The 24,241-nt window shown below is 43.5% G+C and overlaps 1 protein-coding gene across 1 annotated transcript in view; it reads right to left on the bottom strand.

Moving 5' to 3' along the window:
- The window catches only part of LY96 (lymphocyte antigen 96), a 38,428-nt gene extending 14,486 nt beyond the window's left edge, over window positions 1–23,942 (bottom strand). Inside the window, exons 1-3 of the mRNA XM_003940692.3 lie at window positions 23,433–23,942; window positions 13,688–13,777; window positions 7,142–7,270 (exon numbers count right to left, since the gene is read on the bottom strand). Of these exons, the coding sequence (XP_003940741.1) occupies window positions 7,142–7,270; window positions 13,688–13,777; window positions 23,433–23,544 (331 nt within the window). The 5' untranslated portion in view covers window positions 23,545–23,942. The remainder of the gene's footprint in view (window positions 1–7,141; window positions 7,271–13,687; window positions 13,778–23,432) is intronic.
- Window positions 23,943–24,241: the final 299 nt, after the last annotated feature.

Below are 24,241 nucleotides of genomic sequence, written 5' to 3' on the forward strand. Positions count from 1 at the left end.
TTTCAGACCTCTGGACTCCAGAGCTGTTAGATGATAAATTTCTGTTTTTCTAAGGCACCCAGTTTATGGTACTTAGTAACAGCAGTCCCAACAAAATCCCCGTAACAGAACTAATAGGCTTATCACTTTTTTTTTTTTTTTTTGAGACAGAGTCACGCTCTGTTGCCCAGGCTGGAGTGCAGTGACGTGATCTTGGCTCACTGCAACTTCTGCCTCCGGGTTCAAGCGATTCTCCTGCCTGAGCTTCCCAAGTAGCTGACACTACAGGTGCTCACCACCACACCCAGCTAATTTTTTATAATTTTAGTAGAGATGGGGTTTTACCATGTTAGCCAGGATGATCTCGATCTCCTCACCTCGTGATCAGCCCACCTTGGCCTCCCAAAGTGCTCAGATTACAGTCAGGAGCCATCATGAATTTTTTTTTTTTTTTAAAGAGGATCTTGCTGTGTCGCCCAGGCTGGAGTGCAGTGGTGCAATCACAGCTCACTAGAGCCTCCACTTCCCAGGCTCCAGTGATCTTCCCGCCTCAGCCTCTTAAGTAGCAGGGACCCACAAGCATGCACCACCACGCCCAGCTAATTTTTGTATTTTTGGTAGAGACAGCATTTCACCATATTGCTCAGGCTGTTCTCAAACTCCTGAGCTCAAGCAACTCACCTGCCTTGGCCTCGCAAAGTGCTGGGATTGCAGGAGTGAGCCACAGTGCCCAGCTCAGGCTTATTAAATTTAAGATGCTTTGAAATATCCACCTATTGATTCATAAATGCGTTTTTGAAAGAAACAGGTGTGTGTGTGTGTGTGTGTGTGTGTGTGTGCTGCACGCGCATGCGTGTGTGTGTAAAAACTGGTAAGATTAGCCGGGCGCGGTGGCTCAAGCCTGTAATCCCAGCACTTTGGGAGGCCGAGGCGGGTGGATCACGAGGTCAAGAGATCGAGACCATCCAGGTCAACATGGTGAAACCCCGTCTCTACTAAAATACAAAAAATTAGCTGGGCATGGTGGCGCGTGCCTGTAATCCCAGCTACTCAGGAGGCTGAGGCAGGAGAATTGCCTGAACCCAGGAGGCGGAGGTTGCGGTGAGCCGAGATCGCGCCATTGCACTCCAGCCTGGGTAACAAGAGCGAAACTCCGTCTCAAAAAAAAAAAAAAAAAAAAACTGGTAAGATTATGGGTAACTTTTACTTTATAATTGCTTGTTCATATTTTCTAAATATCATATCATAAAGATATATAACTTTCATAACAACAAAAAGGAAAGTTATTTTAAAAATAGATATGTATGGTATTTGCAAATTTGACTCCCAAATTTCAAGGGTCTCTTGATACGTCAATGCTTCTTAAATCAGAAAGTCCCAAGTTCTGGGCCCACATACTCAGCCGCCAGATGGGCATGTTTATTTGAATGTTCCAAAATTACCTTGAGCTTAACATGCCCGAAACAGAACTCATTATGTTTCCCTTTAAAAACCTGCCTGTTCTTTTGTACACATCATCTCAGATAATGCTGCTTCCATACATCCAGTCACTGGCCCTCAAGTGGTGCTGTTTTTCTTTTTCTTTTTCTTTATCTTTTTTTTTTCCAAGACAGGGAGCGCAGTGTGGATCACGGTTCACTGCAGCCTGGACCTCTTAGGCGCAAGTGATCCTCCTGCCTCAGCCTCCCAAGTAGCTGGACTACAGGCTGGTACCACCACACCTAGCTCCTTTTTTTTTTTTTTTTTTTTTTTAAGAGATGGGGTTTCACCTTATTGCCCAAGCTGGCCTCAAACTCCCAGACTCAGCCTCTCAAAGTGCTGGGTTTACAGGCACCCAGCCTACAGGATTCTTAATTTTACCTAATCCTTGCCTGCCATATTAAATCAGTGTATCCTGCCTCTTTTGTCTCCCAAAAAGCTCTTTCATCTCCCCGCTGCCGGCCGCCATCTCATTCAGCCCTCATGGTCTCTCACAGAGCCTCTTGGATGCTCTTCCTTCCACCCAAGTTTCCTGCCTCAGCCTACCCCCGCCTCCTGCCATATGGATGCTAGTTATCTGCAAAAATGGAAATCTCAGTGGGTCATCCCTGCCCACTGACTATAGGATACAGCCAATATTTTGCGCATGACTTACATGCTCACACTGCCCCCTTTTCTAGGCTTATCTCCAGAAATTCCCCACAAGCACATTCTGCTCCAACTACAAAAAAACTACTCTCCAAATAAACCATACTGTTTCATGACTAGATGTGTTTGCATATGTTGTTTCCTCTCCAGGGAATGTTTTCCCCCTCACTCTCTGATGTTCTCAGATTCAAGACTGTAATAAAATACTCCATGAAGGTTTGTCTGATCAGTCTGGGCAACATAGTGAGACCCTACCTCTACAAAAAAATTTAAAATGGCCAGGAGCAATGGTTCACTCCCATGATTCCAGCACTCTGGGAGGCTGAGGTAGGAGGATCGTTTGAGCCCAGGAATTCAAGACCAGCCTGAGAAAGATAGTGAGACCCTATCTCTATTTCTTAATTAAAATAAATTAAAATGAAAAATTAGGGCTGGGTGTGGTGGTTCACACCTGTAATTCCAACACTTTGGGAGACTGAGGCAGGTGGATTGTCTGAGGTCAGGAATTCAAGACCAGCCTAGCTAACATGGTGAAAACCCATCTCCACTAAAAATACAAAAATTAGCTGGGCATGGTGGCTCACACTTGTAGTCCCAGCTATTCGGGAGGCTGAGGCAGGAGAATCATTTGAACCCGGGAGTCAGAGACTGCAGTGAGCTGAGATTGTGCCATTGCACTCTAGCCTGGGCAACAGAGTGAGACTCCAATTCAAAACAAAAAAAAATTAGCTGGGTATGGTGACCTGTGCCTGTAGTCCTTGCTACTCAGGAGACTGTGACCAGAAGATGACTTGAGCCCAGGAGTTTGAGGCTGCAGTGAGCTATGATTGTACCACTGCACTCCAATCTGGGTGACAGAACAAGATCTTGTCGCAAAAATAAAAAAAATCTTGTCCCAGTTTTTCTGTCACAGTTATTTAGTGACTATATAGTTAAAACTAATAACATATTCGATTGGCCATAGAATTATGTTATTGACATATGTTTTTTACAATAAAATTACATATAATTTCATTGTAAATTTGTTCTTATGACTGTCTTTCCCAGAACGAAGTGACTTTTTTTAAATTTATACTGATTTATCAGGTATATGTGCAATGTCATTACACACATAGGTTGTGTAGTGGTTAAGTCAGGGTTTTTAGGGTGTCTATCACCCAGGTAACATATATCCATTAACTGATTTCTCATCTCCACCCCTATCTCACCCCTCACCCTTCCAAGTCTTCACAGTCTATCATGTGTACACATTTTTTAGTACCCACTTATGAGTGAGAACATGCAGTATTTGATTTTCTGTGCCTGTCTTGTTTCACTTAAGATAATGGCCTGCAGTTCCATCCATGTTGCTGAAAAACACACTATTTCATTCTTTTTATGGCTTACTAGTATTCTATTATATAAATAGACCACATTTTCTTTACCCATCCATCTGTTGATGTACACTTAGGTAAATTCCGTATCTTTGCTATTGTGACTAGTGCTGCAATAAACATTAAGTACAGGTATCTTTTTGATATATTGACTTCTTTTCTTTTCTATTTTTTTTTTTTTTGAGACAGAGTTTCGCTCTTGTTACCCAGGCTGGAGTGCAATGGTGCGATCTCAGCTCACCGCAACCTCCGCCTCCTGGGTTCAGGCAATTCTCCTGCCTCAGCCTCCTGAGTAGCTGGGATTACAGGCACGTGCCACCACGCCCAGCTAGTTTTTTGTATTTTTAGTAGAGACGGGGTTTCACCATGTTGACCAGGATGGTCTCGATCTCTTGACCTCGTGATCCACCCGCCTCGGCCTCCCAAAGTGCTGGGATTACAGGCTTGAGCCACCGCGCCCAGCCTTGACTTCTTTTCTTTTGGGTAGATACCTAGCAGTGAAATTGCTAGATGGAATGGTGGTCTATTTTTAGTTCTTTGATAAATCTCCATACTGCTTTCCATAGAGGCTGTACTAATTTACACTCCCATCAACAGTGGATGAGTTCTCTTTTCTCCATATTCTTGCCAACATCTGTTACTTTTTTGTCTTTTTAGTAATAGCCATTCTGGCTGAGGTAAGATGATATCTCATTGCAATTTTAATTTGCATTTCTCTAATAATTAGTGATGTTGAGCATGTTTTAATATACCTGTTGGCCATTTCTATGTCTTCTTTTGAAAAGTGTCTATTCATGTCCTTTTCCCACTTTTTAATGAAGTTACTCTTTTTTGTTGTTGTTGTTGAGTTGTTTGAGCTCCTTGTACATCCTGAATATTAGTCCCCTGATGGATGAATAGTTTGCAAATATTTTCTCATGTACTATAGGTTGTCTGTTCACTCTGTTGATTATTTCTTTTGCTATGCAGAAGCTTTTTGATGTAATTAAATCCCATTTGTCTACTTTTGTCTTTATTGTCTGTGCTTTTGAGATCTTTGTCATAAATTATTTGCCTAGACCAATGTCCAGAAGAATCTCCCCAAGTTTCCTTTTTTTTTTTTTTTAAAGATGAAGTTTTGCTCTTGTTGTCCAGGCTGCAATGCAATGGTGGGATCTCAATTCACTGCAACCTCTGCCTTCCGGGTTCAAGCAATTCTCCTGCCTCCACTTCCCAAGTAGCTGATATTGCAGGGACCTGCCACCATGCCCAGCTAATTTTTTGTATTTTTAGTAGAGATGGGGTTTCACCATGTTGGCCAGGCTGATCTCGAACTCCTGACCTCAGGTGATCCACCCGCCTCGGCCTCCCAAAGTGCTGAGATTACAGACGTGAGCCACCCACCCAGGCCCCTAGGTTTCTTCTAGTACGTTTATCATTGCAGATCTTGTCCTTAAGTTGTTAATCCATCTCTAGTTGATTTTTGAATGTGTGAAAGATAGGGGTCTAGTTTCAATCTTTTGCATATGTCAATCCAGTTTTCCAGAGTGACTTTCTGAAGAAGGAAATCCTACCATTCAACTTCAGATAACCAGAACCTAAATCATGATTTGCTAAAATTAGGTTCAATAGATGTTTATGGAAGAAAGTGGGAGGAGGGAAAGAAAAACCAGGCCAGTTGACTTGAGTCTGGTACCTCTGAGATCTCAAGAAAGAGAAACTTTGAAGATTCAGATAAAATATCAATGTAACCCCACAGAGATTGTGTGAAATAATCATAAAACAGTTGTGCAAAAGAAATGCACAATTAGGTCAGGCATAGTGGCTCATGCCTGTAATTCCAGCACTTTGGGAGGCCAAGGCAGGTGAATCATGAGATCAGAAGTTCGAGACCAGCCTGGCCAATATGACGAAACCCTGTCTCTACTAAAAATACAAAAATTAGCCGGGTGTGGTGGTATGCGCCTGTAGTCCTAGCTACTTGGGAGGGCTGAGGTGGGAGAACCTCATGAACCCGGGAGGCAGAGGCTGCAGTGGGCTTCAAGATTGCACTAACGCACTCTAGCCTGGGTGACACAGCCAGACTCCGTCTAAAAAAGAAAGAAAGAAAAGAAATGCACAATTTTTTAAAAGCCAGTAATCTGCTAAGGGATTTTTTTTTTTTTTTTTTTTCAAAGAGAAAGCATGGCACAGTAGAAGAGTGATGCCTTAGAGTTAGGAGACTGCTCTGTTACTAGTTCTCCAAATGACCACAGACACATGACTGAACCATTGCAGACATCAGTTCCTTCAATTACAAACATGACAGGACTGGAAAAACAACAACAAAAGAAAGATTCTTATTTTGAACACTGTTCTAGGTTTTTTTTAAAATACACATTCTCTAATTCTTAAAACTATGTTATGATGTGTTTTACTTTCCCATTTTACAGCTGAGGAAAATGGGGCCAAGAAAGATTAAATATGAATAACATGCAAAGTCACATTGCTGGTAAATGGGAAAGCTGGAATATAGCTTTAAGGTGACTGATTTCTTTTTTTATTCTCTCTCTCTTTTTTTTTTCAAGATGGAGTCTTGCTCTGTTACCAGGCTGGAGTGCAGTGGCTCATTGTCAGCTCACTGCAACCTCTGACTTCCTGGTTCAAGTGATTCTCCTGCCTCAGCCTCCTGAGTAGCTGGGACTACAGGCATGCACCACCATGCCCAGCTAATTTCTGTATTTTTAGTAGAGACGGGGTTTCACCATGTTGGCTAGGGTGGTCTCGATCTCTTGACCTCATGATCCACCCACCTTGGCCTCCCAAAGTGCTGGGATTACAGATGTGAGCCCCGTGAGCCACCTCACCTGCTCACCTGGCCTCTTTTTCTTTTTTTTCTTTTTTTTTTTTTTTTTTTTGAGACGGAGCCTTGCTCTGTCACCCAGGCTGGAGTGCAGTGGCGCGATCTCGGCTCACTGCAACCTCTGCCTCCGGGTTCAAGCTATTCCCCTGCCGCAGCCTCCTGAGTAGCTGGGACTACAGGCACATGCCACCATGCCCAGCTAATTTTTTGTATTTTTAATAGAGACAGGGTTTCACCATGTTAGCCAGGATGATCTGGATCTCCTGACCTCATGATCTGCCCGCCTCGGCCTCCCAAAGTACTAGGATTACAGGTATGAGCCACCATGCCCAGCTGTTAGTTTTTTGTATTTTAGTAGACACTGGGTTTCACTACATTGGCCAGGATGGTCTCGATCTCCTGATCTCAGGTGATCTGCCTGCCTTGGCCTCCCAAAGTACTGGGATTACAGGTGTGAGCCACGCACCCAGCCTCCTTTTTATTTTTTTTTATCCCTTGGTGCAAGATCTCTGTAAGGGTCCTAATTTTTGAATGTTATGATTCTGTAATTCATTCCAAGGAGGAACATAAAGGGAGAAGTCACTGAAGAAACCAATGACTGCATAGAAAATCTGGTGGGTTACTATGAAAAATATTAATAATACAAATCATGTAAGTGTCATCTTAACAATTCAGGTACATAATTGTAAAATGTTATTTAAGCTGCTAAAAGTAAAAACTTTGGCTGGAAAAAGAATTATTAGCAGAAAAGCGACTTCATATTTTCAATGTATATAATTTTTGTAACTTTTTTATAAAAAATTATTTCCTATTATAAAAGTAATATGAACTGAACACTTACCTCCCTTCAGAGCTCTGCAAAAAGAATAATCATCATCAGATCCTGGGCAAATAACTTCTTTTCGCTTTGGAAGATTCATGGAGTTGACAGTTATATAGAGATTGAAGTATAATTGTTTTAAATCTCTCCCTTAAAAAATAAAAAATCCCATTAGGCCCTCAAATAACAAGATTCTTTTTTTTTTAATTGGGGTGGGAGTTTCACCCTTGTTGTCCAGGCTGTAGTGCAATGACACAATCTCTGCTCACTGCAGCCTCTGCCTCCTGGGTTCAAGTGATTCTCCTGCCTCAGCCTCCTGAGTAGCTGGGACTACAGGTGTGCACCACCATGCCCAGCTAATTTTTGTATTTTTAGTAGAGATGGGGTTTCACCATGTTGGCCAGGATGATCTTGATCTCTTGACTTTTTGATCCACCCGCCTCGGCCTCCCAAAGTGCTGTGATTACAGGCTTGAGCCACCGTGCCCAGCCAACAGGTTATTTTATACATAATAATTAACATTTATTGTATATTTTAAAGGGGCTCTGTGCTTTTCTTACATTATTTCATTTAATCATCACAACTATCTATAAGGTGGGTATTACTACTCTTCTGCAGATGAGAAAACTGAAGTTCTGAGAGGGCAAATACACTTGATCATAATCAAATACAATGTTCCACAGTAAAACTATGCATGCTTTGCCTAAAAATAGAAGAGCCTTCATAACTTCATTGAGAAAACTATCAAATAAAGACACAAAATGTCTAGTTCTAGTCACAGTTCTGCTAGAAAATTCAAAAGAAAGGAACTATAAGACAGTCAACTCACTAGGAGTTGTGATGAAAGATTTTTTGAGAATAACTTTGAATCTCTTGATGAAAAATTAAATATATGGTGATTTTTTTATTTCCTTATGATCTCCTTATTTCTTTTTTTTTTTTTTTTTTTTTTTTTTTTGAGATGGAGTTTTGCTCTTGTTACCCAGGCTGGAGTGCAATGGCGCTATCTCGGCTCACCGCAACCTCCGCCTCCTGGGCTCAGGCAATTCTCCTGTCTCGGCCTCCTGAGTAGCTGGGATTACAGGCACGCACCACCATGCCCAGCTAATTTTTTGTATTTTTAGTAGAGACGGGGTTTCACTATGTTGACCAGGATGGTCTCGATCTCTTGACCTCGTGATCCACCCGCCTCGGCCTCCCAAAGTGCTGGGATTACAGGCTTGAGCCACCGCGCCCGGCCTGATCTCCTTATTTCTAATTAACATGAAAAATTCCAGTAATCAATGCATTTTTCTCAACTCTTCCAACATATTCAGTTGGCCCAAACGAAAAAGATGCACAATCCTTTTTATAATGAAAACAATTTTGCAACCACTACCTCATTGGAAAATATTTTCCTAGTAAGATCACCATGACTCACTGTAGCCATAATCAAAAGAAAACTTTTCTAACTTTAATTTGAAATTGGCTATGTTTAACAGAACTTACTGCTCCTTTCCCTAAACCCTCTTTGGTGCTGGTGCAACCACTCTCTTCCAGGTGTCCTCCGACCTCTGTGATCCTCCTCCTCAGCCTATTGCACTGACTCCTCTTCCTCAGTGTTCTATCCTCAGTTCTCCTCAATTTTCACTCTGCACACTCTCTTGGGCCAAGTACCACATAAGGTGACAATTCTCAAATCAACTTTAGACTCAACCTTTCTCCTGAGCACCTATTCCATGTATTTATTCAATATTTCTATCCAGTTACTTCACCCAACAGATCTAAAAGTGATTTCCTCTTCTTCATCACCAAATTGGCACTAGAATTCCCAGTCCCAGCAAATCTTTCTATTTTCCTTTTCATCCCCATTACCACTACCTTCATGCAGACCCTCATTGCTCTGAGCCTGAAGCACCACCAACCTTCCTAATTTGTCTTCACTTCTGGACTTTCAGAGTAGGGTGTGGAGAAGAATACCATGGGGTCTTTTTCAAACAGTGATCCCATGGCCTGCTCCATGGACTTGGGCTGGAACTTCTCTAAAAGTAAGACTGTGTGTAGAAATTGAAAGACGGTTTTCACAAGGAATTCCTGGAGACACAGAAGCACAAGACAGAGCCACTGTGGTGTGCAGTGACAATGCAGGGCAAAGGACCTTCTTCCATTTCTTCATGAAACACAGCATGATTCCAGGCTTCAATGACTCCAGGGAAGGAAGTCCTGCTTTGACAACTCTATAGTTTACATTGTGAGAGGCTCATTGGCCTTGGACACCACTGTGGTCATGTCATGTTAAGAACATGAACAATGGCAATAATGAGACACCACTTTTGTGGCTCAGCAGGCCGGGGATGTCAATGTGGGTGTTGGAGTGAGAGACCAGAAACGTGGGCTGGGTGCGGTACCTCACTTCTCTAATCCCAGGACTTTGGGAGGCTGAGGCACATCACCTGAAGTCAGAAGTTCGAGACCAGCCTGGCCAACATGGGGAAACCCCGTCTCTACTAAAAATATGAAAATTAGACAGACAGGTGTGGTGTGTGCATGTAATCGCAGCTACTCGGGAGACTGAGGCAAGAGAATTGCTAAAACCTAGGAGGCATAGGCTGCAGTGAGCCAAGGTCACGCCACTGCACTCCAGCCTGGGAGACAGTGAGACTCCATCTCAAAAAAACTAAAAAAACATGGTGGCTGTCATGTGGTATAAAAGAGGATTATTTTTTAGCTCACCTAAGACAATTCCAGGAACTTCCAGAAATAACCTCGAAGGAAGCTTATGCTCCAGTTTTATTTATCTGTCAAGCAGTTAATAATATACAAACAATTAACTAGCAAGGCTATGACATCTGAAAATATATCATTTCCATTCCCAACCTATTTTTGGTTCCAGCTTGTACTTGTATCTTTTCCTGAATTCAAGCAGATATAAGGTCATAAAAATAAGGTTGCTTTTCAGGAATGTGGCCCCACACTTTATACCAACATTATAGTATACTCTATGGCAACTTGGGTCATAATTGCACGATAAATGTATGACTGAATAGTTTGCTAATGAATTAATAAAATTTCTTATATAAATGTCATATTTAGTGAGAAATTATATAACATTTGTAATGGCCGCGGAGGTATGTCCCTCAAAGTTCCCTTCAAAAGCAGCTGCTGTGAGGAGAGTACTGGCAGACAGCCTGCAGCTTTGGCACTTCCCATCTATGTCACTACTCAGCCAGAGGCCACACTCTCATAGGCTGCTCCTATGATTGACCACTGCAAGGACCCTAGAGCCAGGCTATTCCCGCCTATCATGGGACTCTTATGACAGGCATTCTGCTCTAGGGCTCCCCATTCCCCAGGCCAAGAATGTCTCAGGGATGCATTCTGGTCTGAGGATTATCCTACTTAATTCTTTCTCCCTACTCTTTTTTTTTTTTTTTTTTTTTTTGGAGACAGAGTCTCACTCTGTCACTCAGGCTGGAATGCAGTGGTGCAATCTTGGCTCACTGCAACGTCCGCTTCCTGGGTTCAAGTGATTCTCCTGCCTCAGCCTCCCAAGTAGCTGGGACTATAGGTGTGTGCCACCACGCTCAGCTAATTTTTGTATATTTAGTAAAGACAGAGTTTCACCATGTTGGCCAGGTTGGTCTTGATCTCTTGACCTCTTGACCTTGTGATCCACCCGCCTGGGCCTCCCAAAGTGCTGGGATTACAGGTGTGGGCCACTGCGCCCGGCATCCCTCCCTACTCTCTTTTCAAAGGTATCAGATCTGCACCCCAGCCTGAATTTTCTCCCAGCCTCCTCTGGCTTCCTCTCCCCTTTACTGTTCACAAGCATTTCCTCCAAGAAATCTCAAGCCTATCTAATTCCTTCTTAGTGTCTGCTTTTCAGAGAACTCCAAAGGATTTTGTACTCTCTTATTATTTTGGCATGGAAGGATACAACCTGTTTCCTGTGTGTAAGGGGAAGGAATTCACTTGAAAGTGAAATTATTCATTATGTAAACCATCCTTTATGCCAAAGGGGTAAAACCTGCCAACAGACCAGAAAACAGAACCTAGGAAAAAGGAAGAAACTGTAGAGCCTTAGCCAAGCAAAACTTTATTTATTTTATCCTTGGCCAGGAAGGTGGGGGAAATAGAGTTAATCATCCTTTGCTCTGTGCTGTCACTAAACCCCATTGCTGTCACTTCATTTATACTGTACTATCTGCAGATCTGTCTCTCCTATTGCACTGATGGATTCCTGTAGATGAAGAGAATATCTTATTGGCCGGACATGGTGACTCACACCTGTAATCTCAGCACTTTGAGAGGCTGAGGCAGGTGGATCACTTGAGGTCAGGAGTTCGAGGCCAGTCTGGCCAACATGGTGAAGCCCTGTCTCTACTAAAAATACAAAAATTAGCAGGGCATTGTGGTGGGCACCTGTAATCCCAGCTACCCGGGAGGCTGAGGCAAGAGAATGGCTTGAACCCTGGAGGCAGAGGTTGCAGTGAGCCAAGATCTGACCACTGCACTGCAGAGAGAGACTCCATCTCCAGAAAAAAAAGAAAAAAAAAAAGAATATCTTATCAATGAATTCACAGTGCCTAGCACAATATTTACAATATACTATACATTTACTATGCATTTTTTAGTGAATAAATGAATGCAGATACAGAGTGTCAAAAAATAGGTTGAACAACTAGAATTATAAAAGTTAAAACACAAGTTTATTGTCTGTCATTCCTGGGTTCTCAGTTTTGGGAATTTTATTGCTATTTTTCATTTTCTGGTAAGTCATATAACTAAAATCAGGGGGGAAATGTTTAAGCTTATTTATGTAAAACTACTTTGTAAAGTATTAATATAAAACAAGCTCCAAATCTAAACTAGGATGTGAATTATGGTGATAATGATGATGATAAAGGCTAAAACTAAAGATTTCTGGGATTCCAGAGTTTACAGGCAGTAAGCAATGCTGGGTAACTGGTAGGAGAGGCTAAAATTTTGTGTCTCCACAGAGACTCAGTTACAGCCCCATGCATTAGTTTTTAGTAAGCTGATAACAAGCAAAGTCATAGAGAGGAAAACCAAGACACAACACAAAGCAAAACAAAATACATTGCCTTCTGTCATCCCGTTATTACTGTATTTTTCTCTAGAAAGATCAACTTTAATAATCTTTAGGCTGGGCATGGTGGCTCATGCCTGTAATCTCAGCACTTTGGGAGGCTGAGGTAGGCGGATCACAAGGTCAGGAGTTCAAGACCAGCCTGGCCAACATGGTGAAACTCTATCTCTACTAAAAATACAAAAATTAGCCAGGCATAGTGGTGGGTGCCTATAATCCCAGCTACTTGGGAGGCTGACACAGGAGAATCACTTGAACCCAGGAGGCAGAGGCTGCAGTGAGCCGAGACCACGCCACTGCACTCCAGCCTGGGTGACAGAGCAAGACTCTGCCTTAAAAAAGAAAAAAAAGTGAAGTGCCGGCTTGCTCACACACAGATCTTTGACTAATAAAAACCCAATATTACCTATAGCTAATGACTGACAAAGGATATATCTGTAAGATCGTTGGACATCTTGTTATTTCCATTTCTACCCACATGTTCTTGTGTAATCCTCTCCAAGTAGTATGGGCTGGCCTAGTGACTTGCTTCTCACCAATAGAACACAGCAAAGGTGATGGAGTGTTACTTCCATGATTATGCTACACAAGATTTTGACTTTTGTCTATTTAGCTAACGGTCCCCCTTGCTGGCTTTGAAGAAGCAAGCAGCCATGTTGAAAATGCCCATGTGGTAAGGAACTGAGGGGTGGTCAGCAGCTAGCAAGGGACTTAATACTGATAATTGAATACTGACAGCAACCACGTGAGCTTGGAAGTATATATTTCCTGCCAGGCGCAGTACCTTACTCCTATAATCCCAGAACTTTGGAAGGCCGAGATGGGCAAATCACTTGAGGTCAGGAGTTTGAGGCCAGCCTGGCCAACATGGAGAAACCCTATCTTTATGAAAAATACAAAAAATTAGCCGGGCATGGTGGCAGGTGCCCGAGCTACTTGGGAGGCTGGGGCAGGAGAATCACCTGAACCCGGGAGGCGGAGGTTGCAGTGAGCTGAGATCGCTCCACTGCACTCCAGCCTGGGCGACAGAACAAGATTCTGTCTCAAAAAAAAAAAGTATATATTTCCTAGTTGAGCCTCAGAAGGGACTCTAGTCCAGGCAAACACATTGATTGTAACCTTATGAAAGACCTTGAAGCAAACACAGGTAAGCCATGCCCAGAATACTGATCGACAAAGATGATGAGATAATAAATGTGTGCTGTGTTAAGCCACAAAGATTGTGATAATTTGTTACATAGCAATAGATAATGAATACAAGTATATTTGGAACGCAATCATTTATCATTGATTTTTTTTTTTTTTTAAGAGAGGGTTTCTCCATGTTGGTCAGGCTGGTCTTGAACTCCTGAACTCACGTGATCCGCCCGCCTTGGCCTCCAAAGTGCTTGGATTACAGGCGTGACCCACCACCCCTGGCCATCGTTGATATTTCTTAACTCCTTCAATTTGTTTATAAAATCAAAATATGGACTTACTTGGAATGTAGAAAATGTGCAACAATCCTTTGGTTCCCGTCAATTTTATACAAGGATCAATATTAATTGAAATTGGGTATTGCATTTTATCTAAAAGCAATAAAGACAATGTCAATAAATTATTACAAATCCTCTCCAATAAGTATAGTATTCTGGATATCAGCCTTTTAAGTTGAATTTTGCATTAAAACTATAACATTAGAAAAACTGACGGCACTTGAAAATATCTCCCCAGAGGAATGACATCAGCAACGTGGCAGAATCAGAAGGCCTGAACTCTTCTTGTTTCCACTAACACAACAATTTACAGACAAATCCCCTTTGTGAGAAATCAAACTAATCAAAAGACTCCTGCAGCCAAGGAGAACACAAAACCAGATGCAACAAAGCCAGTAGGAGACTTGGGACATTCTCTATCCAGAGATTATTACCCTGGTGTGGTGTCAGATAACCAGGAAGAGACCCTCCCTAGCTCCCAGATTTACCCAGGGGAGGAAAGAGGTTGTTTTACATGTCTGGCACCCCAGCTTTTTCACAAGGGCTCCCCAGAGGACTGGCTTCTGTCTTGCCAGTCTTGGAGCTCTGATTAGTCTGGCACAGTCTACCACCCAGGGAAGAATAAAGACAGTGGCTTGAACAGATAGGCATCCTTGATCCTTCCCTCTGCTTAGCACAGAGTGAGCAGATGAAAAATCCTAGCTCTCAGCTTTCTCCTGGGGCAGGAAAGAGTTAATCCATGCATCCAGCACCCCAACTTCTCTGGGGATCCCCCGCAAATTTACATCTTTCTCATCAGTCCTGGAGTTCTGACAGGTCTGCCATAGTCTAGCTGCCTGGCAGGGGAGATAGCAGCTTGGGCTGGTAGACGCCACAGTTCCCTCCACCACTCCATCTCTGGCTCAGCACAGAATAAGAGAACAAAAAAACACAGCTGCCTCCTTGTCCCTGAAGTGAGAAAGAGTTGGTAGAGGTTCCCAGGATCTCCAACCAGGCTAATAGATGAGGGTGTTTTCCTGTGTGAGGCCAACTTGTGAAGACTGAGAGAGATGTCTGCTTCGTAACGTGCAGATGCCAAACAGACAAGGAAAATGAAAATCAGGCAAAGATGTTTCAAACAAAGAAGCAAGACAAATCTCCCTCGCTGACCCTAGGGAGATGAAGTTATATGATTTACCTGACAGACAATGTAAAATACCTCTTATAAAGATGCTCACTGAGGTCAAGAGAACAATACATGAATGCAGTGAGAATTTCAGCAAGAAGAAAGAAAACATTTTAAAGGACCACACAGAATTCATGGAACTGAAGGCCGGGCACAGTGACTCATGCCTGTAATCTCAGCACTCTGGGAGGCCAAAGGGGGAGGATCACCTGAGGTCAGGAGTTTGAGACAAGCCTGGCCAATGTGGTGAAACCTCGTCTCTCCTAAAAAAAAAACACACAAAAATTAGTTGGGCATGGTGGCATGTGCCTGTAATCCCAGCTACTTGGAAAGCTGAGGCTGGAGAATAGCTTGAACCCGGGAGGTGGAGGTTGCAGTGAGCTGAGATCGTACCACTACACTCCAGCCTGGGTGACAGAGCAAGACTCCATCTCAAAAGGAAAGGAAAGGAAAGAAATCATGGAGCTGAAGAACACAATAACTGAACTAAAAAAGTTCATTAGAAGGGTTCAGCAGCAGACTAGACCAAGTAGATGAAAGGATCAGTGAACTCAGAGACAGGTCACTGGAAAAGAATTCAGAGAATCGAAAAGAAAAAATAATTTAAATGAGTGAAGTAAGCTTAAGGTACTGATGAGACTCCACCAAGCAAAACCGTATATGCATTATGAGAGTTCCAGAAGTGGAAGAAAAAAGAACAGACTACAGAATGTTTATTCAAATAAATAATGGCTACAATCTCTGCTACTCTGGAGGCTGAGGCATGAGAATCACTTGAGCCTGGAAGGCGGAGGTTGCAGTGAGCCAAGATCATGCCACTGCCCTCCAGCCTGGATGAAAGAACAAGAGAAAGAGAGTAAGAAAGAAAAAGGGAGGAAGGAGCCGGGCACGGTGGCTCAAGCCTGTAATCCCAGCACTTTGGGAGGCTGAGGCGGGTGGATCACGAGGTCGAGAGATCGAGACCATCCTGGTCAACATGGTGAAACCCCGTCTCTACTAAAAATACAAAAAAAAATTAGCTGGGCATGGTGGCATGTGCCTGTAATCCCAGCTACTCAGGAGGCTGAGGCAGAAGAATTGCCTGAACCCAGAAGACGGAGGTTGCGGTGAGCCGAGATCGCGCCACTGCACTCCAGCCTGGGTAACAAGAGCGAAACTCCGTCTCAAAAAAAAAAAAAAAAAAGAAAAAAGGAGGAAGGAGGGAGAGAGGGAGAGAAAGAGAGAGAAATAAAGAGAGAGAAAGAAAGAAAAGAAAAAAGAAAGGAAAGAAAGATTGAAAACTTCCCAAATCTAGAGAAGATAATGGAAATACAAACCCAAGAAGCCCAATGAAACAGTTTTGTTGGTTTTTTTTTGTTTTTGTTTTTGTTTTTTTTTGAGACGGAGTTTCGCTCTTGTTACTCAGGCTGGAGTGCAATGGCGCGATCTCGGCTCATCGCAACCTCCGCCTCCTGGGTTCAGGCAATTCTCCTGCCTCAGCCTCCTGAGTAGCTGGGATTACAGGCACGCGCCACCACGCCCAGCTAGTTTTTTGTATTTTTAGTAGAGACGGGGTTTCACCATGTTGACCAAGATGGTCTCGATCTCTTGACCTTGTGATCCACCCGCCTCGGCCTTCCAAAGTGCTGGGATTACAGGCTTGAGCCACCGCGCCCGGCCTGGTTTGTTTTTAAATATAGGGGTCTGCTCTGTCACCTAGGCTGGAATGCAGTGATGCAATGATGTCTCATTGCAGCTTCTAACTCCTGGGCTTAAATGATCTTCTTGCCAATCGCTGAGACTACAGGTGCATACCACCATGCTTATCTATTTGTTTGTTTGTTTTTTATAGAGAAGAGGTCTCACTATGTTGCCCAGGCTGGTCTTGAATTCCTGGACTCAAGTGATCTTCCTGCCTCAGCCTCCCAAACTGCTGGTATTACAGGCATAAGTCACATCACGTGGCCTGTTTTGTTTCGTTTTTAATTAAAAAAATTTTTTTTGGAGAGGCCAGATGACTCATGCCTGTAATTCCAGCATTTTGGGAAGCCAAGGACGACATATGGTTTGGGGTCAGGAGTTCAAGACCAGCCTGGCCAGCACAGCAAAACCCCATCTCTGCAAAAAAGACAAAGATTAGCTGGGCATGTCGGCACAGCATGTGCCTGTTATCCCAGCTGTTTAGGAGGCTGAGGTACGAGAATCGCTTGAACTTGTTGAGCAGAGGTTGCTGTGAGCTGAGATCGCGCCTCTGCACTCCAGCCTAGATGACTGTTACAAAAAAAACAAAACAAAACAAAACAAAAATTATTTTTGTAAAGATAGGGTATTTCTTTTTTTTTTTTTTTTTTTTTTCCTTCCTTTTTGAGGCACTGAGTTTGGTGTTAAATGAAGGATTGGGTCTTTCTTTGTTGCCCAGGCTGGTCTAAAGTGTAGAGTTGTTATGTGATTGAATTTAAGTTATTATCAGCTTAAACCAGACTGTCATAACTATAAGATGTTGCTATGGTTTTAATGTATTCCCTAAAGTTCATGCATTGGAAATTCAATCTCCATTGCAAGAGTACTGAGGGGTGGAACTTCCAAGAGGTCTTCAGTTCATGAGGGCTCTGCCCTTACAAATGAATTAATGCTGTTGTTGCAGGAGCTGCTAAGTTATCGTGGGGGTGGGTTCCTGATGAAAAGATGAGTACAGCCTCTTTCCTCCTTCCTCACACGTGCTCTTTTGGCCTTCTGCCCTTCCGCCATGGATGATGCAGCAAGAAGACCCTTGCTAGATGCAATGCTTCAATGTTGTATTTCTCAACCACCAGAACCACAAGCCACATAAATTCTGTTTATTATAAATTACCCAGTCTTATGTATTCTGCTATAGCAGCACAAAACAGATGAATATAGAAAATTGGTGCCAGAGAAGTGGGATATTGCTATAAGTACCTAAAAATATGGAAGCAGCTTTGAAACTGGGTAACAGGTAGAGACTGGAAGAGTTTGGAGGAACAGGTGAGAAAAAAGTCCATATTGCCATGAACAGAGTATTAAGGGCAATTCTGATGAGTGCTCGGAAGAAGGGAAGAAATGTAGGGAAAATCTGGAAATTCTTCGCGATTACTTCAGTGGTCATAATCAGAATGTTGGTAGAAATATGGAAGGTAAAGGCAATTCTGATGAGGTCTCAGACACAAATGAAAAACAAGGTATTGGAAACTGCAATTAAGATCATCTTGCCGGGCGCGGTGGCTCAAGCCTGTAATCCCAGCACTTTAGGAGGCTGAGGCGGGTGGATCATGAGGTCAAGAGATCAAGACCATCCTGGTCAACATGGTGAAACCCCGTCTCTACTAAAAATACAAAGAAAAAATTAGCTGGGCATGGTGGCGCGTGCCTGTAATCCCAGCTACTCAGGAGGCTGAGGCAGGAGAATTGCCTGAACCCAGGAGGCGGAGGTTGCGGTGAGCCGAGATCGCGCCATTGCACTCCAGCCTGGGTAACAAGAGCAAAACTCCATCTCAAAAAAAAAAAAAAAGATTGTAGGCCGGGTGCGGTGGCTCAAGCCTGTAATCCCAGCACTTTGGGAGGCCGAGGCTGGTGGATCACGAGGTCAAGAGATGGAGACCATCCTGGTCAACACGGTGAAACCCTGTCTCTACTAAAAATACAAAAAATTAGCTGGGCATGGTGGTGTGTGCCTGTAATACCAGCTACTCAGGAGGCTGAGGCAGGAGAATTGCTTGAACCCAGGAGGCGGAGGTTGCAGTGAGCCGAGATCGTGCCATTGCACTCCAGCCTGGGTAACAAGAGCGAAACTCCGTCTAAAAAAAAAAAAAAAAAAAAAAAGATTGTAGATCTATACTCTCTGGTAGAAGAAACAGCGAAGCAGGAAAGTGCTCTTGGTGCTGCATGGCTTCTTTTGGCCATGTGTAGTAAAATGAGAAAAGAGAGAAGTGACTTAAAAACCAAATTTATAATTCAAGGGAAACCAGAGAGAAAAGATGTGGAAAATTCACAGCCTAGCTGTAAATATAGTGAAAAGCCATCATTAGGAGAGCAAACCAAAGGTGTGGCCAAGTGGTCATTCGATAAAGAAAATTAGTATGGATAGAAGGGAGCCAGGTGTTCTCCTACATCAAGACAATGAGAATGACCTGACAGGCATTTCAAAGATCATTGAGATTAAGCTAGGACACACACGGAGGAAAGGCTATGTGAGGACACAGTGAGAAAGCAGCCAGCTGCGAGCGTCTTAGTCCACTTTGTGCTGCTATAACAGAATACTGGTGTCTGGGTACTTCATAAAGAACAGAAATTTATTTCTCACAGTCTGGGGACTGGTTAAGTTCCATATCAAGGTGCTGGCATCTGACAAGGGCCTTCTTGCTGTCTCATCCCATGGTGGAAGAGCAGAAGGGCAAGAGAGGACAAAAGCAAGAGACAGAAGGGGCTAAACTCATCCTTTTATAAGAAACTCACTCCCTTAAAAATGACATTAATTTATTCATGAGGGAAGAGCCTTCAGGGCTTAACCACCTCTTTTTTTTTTTTTTTTTTTTTTTGAGATGGAGTTTAGCTCTTGTTACCCAGGCTGGAGTGCAATGGCGCGGTCTCGGCTCACCGCAACCTCCGCCTCCTGGGTTCAGGCAATTCTCCTGCCTCAGCCTCCTGAGTAGCTGGGACTACAGGCACACGCCACCATGCCCAGCTAATTTTTTGTATTTTTAGTAGAGACGGTGTTTCACCATGTTGACCAGGATGGTCTTGATCTCTTGACCTCATGATCCACTTGTCTCGGCCTCCCAAAGTGCTGGGATTACAGGCTTGAGCCACCGCGCCTGGCCGCTTAACCACCTCTTAAAGGTCCCACCTCTTAACATCATCACAATGGCAATTAAATTTCAACATGAGTTTGCAAGGGCACAAAATTCAAAACATAGCAGCAAACCAAGGAGAGTGGACTCAGAAGAACCCAATTACGCAGACACCTACATCTTGGACTTCTAGCCTCCAGAACTATGAAATAATAAATTTTTGTTGTTTAAGCCATCCAGTCTATTTTGTTACCACACTTGAGCTAATTAAGACACTGTAGCCGGGAATCAGTGGCTAGAGCCTGCAATTCCAGCACTTTCGGAAGCTGAGCCAAGAAGATTGCTTAAGTTCAGGAGTTCAAAGCCAGCATGGACACCATGGCAAAACCCCGTCATTACAAAACATTTAGAAATTAGCTGGACATGGTGATGCACACCGGTAGTCGCAGCTACTTTGGAGGCTGAGATGGGAGAATCACCTGAGCCTCAAAGGTTGAGGCTGTAGTGAGTCATGATTGCACCACTGCACTCCAGCCTCGGTGACAGAGCAAGACCCTCACTTCAAAAAAATAAATAAATAAACTTATGCACCCAGCAGCTTGGCCAAATGGAAATTTATCTATTCTTTTTCATGGAAATCATCCTTACAGTGAATTAGAGTTTGTTGTCACCAACACCCTCACAATAGTACCTAGAAAAGTCAATGCTTCCCACAGGTAATGCATTTTCGGCCATGCAGGATGGATTCTCTCAGTCCAGGAAGGCAGTCACATGGCAGTGGGGATGGCAGCAAGCAGCATCTTGCTGTAGATGTGTACCCCAGTGGCTTGCCACAGTCTTTTTTTTTTTTTTTTTTTTTGGTGACGGAGTTTCGCTCTTGTTACCCAGGCTGGAGTGCAATGGCGCTCTCTCGGCTCACCGCAACCTCCGCCTCCTGGGTTCAAGCAATTCTCCTGCCTCAGCCTCCTGAGTAGCTGGGATTACAGGCATGTGCCACCATGCCCAGCTAATTTTTTGTATCTTTAGTAGAGACGGGGTTTCACCATGTTGACCAGGATGGTCTCGATCTCTTAACCTCGTGATCCACCCGCCTCAGCCTCCCAAAGTGCTGGGATTACAGGCTTGAGCCACCGAGCCCGGCCACAGTCTTTTTGTCAGTGGGCAGCAGGAAAGGACCACAGGGTTTCTCAGAGAGGAAGAGGTAAGATCTTCCTTCAGTAAGTCAAATCAAATTAGCCATGCATGGAGGTGCACACTTGTAATCCCAGCTATTTAGGAGGCTGAGGCACGAGAATTGCTTGAACCCAGGAGGCAGAGGTTGTAGTGAGCTGAGATCATACCACTACATTCCAGCCTAGATGACAGAGTGAGACTCTGTCTCAAAAAAAAAAATAAAATTAGAAAGTCAAATCAAAAGACACACCAATAGTTATGGTTTCACAGCAATCTGAATATACTTAATACAATTGAGCCAAATACTCAAAAATGATTAAAATGTGAAATCTTAGGCCAGGTACAGTGGCTCACATCTGTAATCCCAGCACTTTGGGAGGCCAGTGTGGGATGATCACTTGAGCCCAGGAGTTCCAGACCAGCCTAGGGAATATAGCAAGACTCCATCTCTAAAAAAATTTAATTAGGCCAGGTGTGGTGGCTCATGCCTATAATCCCAGAACTTTGGGAGGCCGAGGTAGGCAGATCACCTGAGGTCAGGAATTTGAGGCCAGCCTGGCCAACATGGCAAAACCCCATCTCTACTAAAAACACAAAAATTAGCCAGATGTGGTGGCAGGCACCTATGATCTCAGCTACTCAGGAGGCTGAGGCAGAAGAATCGCTTGAACCCAGGAGGTGGTTTTTGAGATGAGCCAAGATCACGCCATTGCATTTTAGCCTGGGCAATAAGAGCGAAACTCAAAAAATAACAATAATAACAATAATAATAATAATTAGCCAAGTATGGTGGCACGTGCCTGCAGCCCCAGCTACTTGAAAGGCTGAGCTGGAAGGATGGTTTGAGCCAAGGAGGTGGAGGTTGCAGTGAGTGGAGATCAAGCCACTCGTTACAGCCTGCACGACACAGCAAAACCCTGTCTCAATAACAAATAATAAAATAAGATAAAATGTGAATTTTTTTAAAAAGACAAATTGTTATTGTTAAGAAAGATTAAAAGCTAAATAATAATACAAAATGTTATATCCATAATGACCATATAAAGAATGGCATAATCCAGCCAGGCACAGTGGCTCATGCCTATAATCCCAGCACTTTGGAAGGCCAAGGCGGGCAGATCACAAAGTCAGGAGTTCGAGACCAGCCTGGCCAACATGGTGAAACCCTGACTCAACTAAAAGTACAAAAATTAGCCAGGCACGGTGGCACATGTCTATAGTCCCAGCTACTCAGGAGGCTAAGTCAGGAGAATTCCTTGGACCCTGGAGGCAGAGGTTGCAGTGAGCAGAGATCACGCCACTGCACTCCAGCCTGAGTAATAAATAGGGCGAGATTCCATCTCAAAAAAAAAAAAAAAAAAAAAAGTGGCATAATCCACACATGGTACAAAAGGGCCAAAGGGGGAGAGGAAAGTGGGGGCCGTGTAGAGTAGGAGCCTTGCTTGAAGTGGGAATTGCAAACGGATCTTGTAGCATGGAGAGATTTTAGAGATACATTGAGAGGGAATTCAGTGCAAGCCACCAGGAGGAAAAGGGCCATGCTATGTGACTGGCCACACTCCTAAGTCTCCTCCTTATATGTGGCAATTATCCTAATTCCCCGAAAGTCACTTTACATCAGCACTGACCAGAGCATGTTTCTCAAGACAGTTAGCATACACTCCAGACTGAAAAACAAGAAACAAATGGAATTGAAAATGTTGTGGTTAAACAGGTGCCTTTATTGCAGAACTTCTCAGAACTCACAGTACATCTGTAAATCTCTCGCGGATGATTAGGTCATAGATCCCATTTTCCCAAAAGAGTCTCAAAGAACTGGTATTTTGGGAAGCATCACTTTAAACCTTCTGGATATCGCTAGTGGGTAGAAAAGGGCAGCGGCAGCGGAAAGTACCGAACCAAAACAGCTGTCAGGCCTGACACTGTGCCTTCAGACCCGAGGACGTTTGCTAATGAGCAGCTGGAGCAGGGGACAGTGATACAACCAGTGAATAGCATTAGGGTATGGCTGACTCAAAAAAAAGAAATTAATAGTACTGACTCTATATTGACCCTATGCTAAAAAACTTCACCTCACAACATCCTGATGAAGTAGACTCAAAATCACTTTCGCTTTAGCGCTAAAACAGAGGGTGTACTTTGCTTAAGACCACACAGCTAGGGACAGAACCAGGCTTACATCGTTAGGGAGATGAATCCAAGAGCCCTCAAAAGTCACAACTTGGAGCAGAAATCAACTCCAGGAAGCAGCTGGGATTGCTCTACCATCTCAAGAAGAACTAGTACGGATTGAGGCTGAGGCGAAAGCTCAGAAGCAGACGGTTCTACTGAAACTGGGCAGAACCCGAAACTGGGCTCAGCGTAGAGATAGATGACGCAGGGAGCAGCAGAAACATCTGGAGGTCAACCACAGCACCGTTTAGACACTCACGAGCTCTGGAACGTGTTGAGAAGATTCTCACGGGGCAGCTGCCAGCTATTGCTTTTCCTGCTGGCAGCGTCCGCCACAGCAACTGGAACACACTGACGTTTCCTGTGTTCCAGCCACAACAGTGTAAAGAACTTGTGAAAACTCACTCTCAACATAGTTGATGCTACAATTATTTGCTGTTGCTGTTTTACTTACCACAGTAGGTGTATGAAATGCTTGCATCGGAGGAGTTGCAGATCCAGTGCTGCTTCTGAGCTTCAGTAAACATGCAAGAAAACAGGGTGGAAAAAAATATAAATGGTAGCATGATTCAGTGTCTCTAAAACTTTACAAATGCAAGAGGATCAGTAACTAATCATCAGACTCTTCCTTTTCAGTAAGCAGAAAAGATTTAACTTAGTCATCAGTCACGTGATTTCTGAGTTCCTATCCAACTGTTTCCTCTTTGTGTGTGTGTGTGTGTGTGTGTGTGTGTGTGTGTGTAACATTTGAGCACTTCCTGCAAGGTAAGAGAGGAAAATTATTCGGAATGTACTCTTTTCCAACATTTAATATAAATGAGAGTGATCAAAGCTTTAAAAAGAAAACAAGACACTTCGGACGGACGCAGTGGCCCACACCTATAATCTCAGCGTTTTGGGAAGCTGAGGGGGATGGATCACTTGAGGTCAGGAGTTCAAGACCATCCTGGCTAACCTGGTGAAATTCCATCTCTACTAAAAATAAAAAAAATAGCCAGGTGTGGTGGCGCACGCCTGTATTCCCAGCTACTCGGGAGGCTGAGGTAAGAAAAAATCACATGAACCTGGGAGGCGCAGGTTGCACTGAGTCGAGATGGCGCCACTGCACTCAAGCCTGGGCGACAGAGCAAGACTCCATTTTTAAAAAAATGTTTTAAATTAAAAAAATAATAACAAACAAGACATTTCTCAGTCAACAGTAACAAAAACAGTCCCTAGGTCCCCCTGAAAGTCTCAACAGACAGGCACTCCTTTTCCCTCTGC

The sequence above is a fragment of the Saimiri boliviensis genome, chromosome 15 (genome assembly GCF_048565385.1).
Source record: "Saimiri boliviensis isolate mSaiBol1 chromosome 15, mSaiBol1.pri, whole genome shotgun sequence".
Taxonomy (NCBI): domain Eukaryota; kingdom Metazoa; phylum Chordata; class Mammalia; order Primates; family Cebidae; genus Saimiri; species Saimiri boliviensis.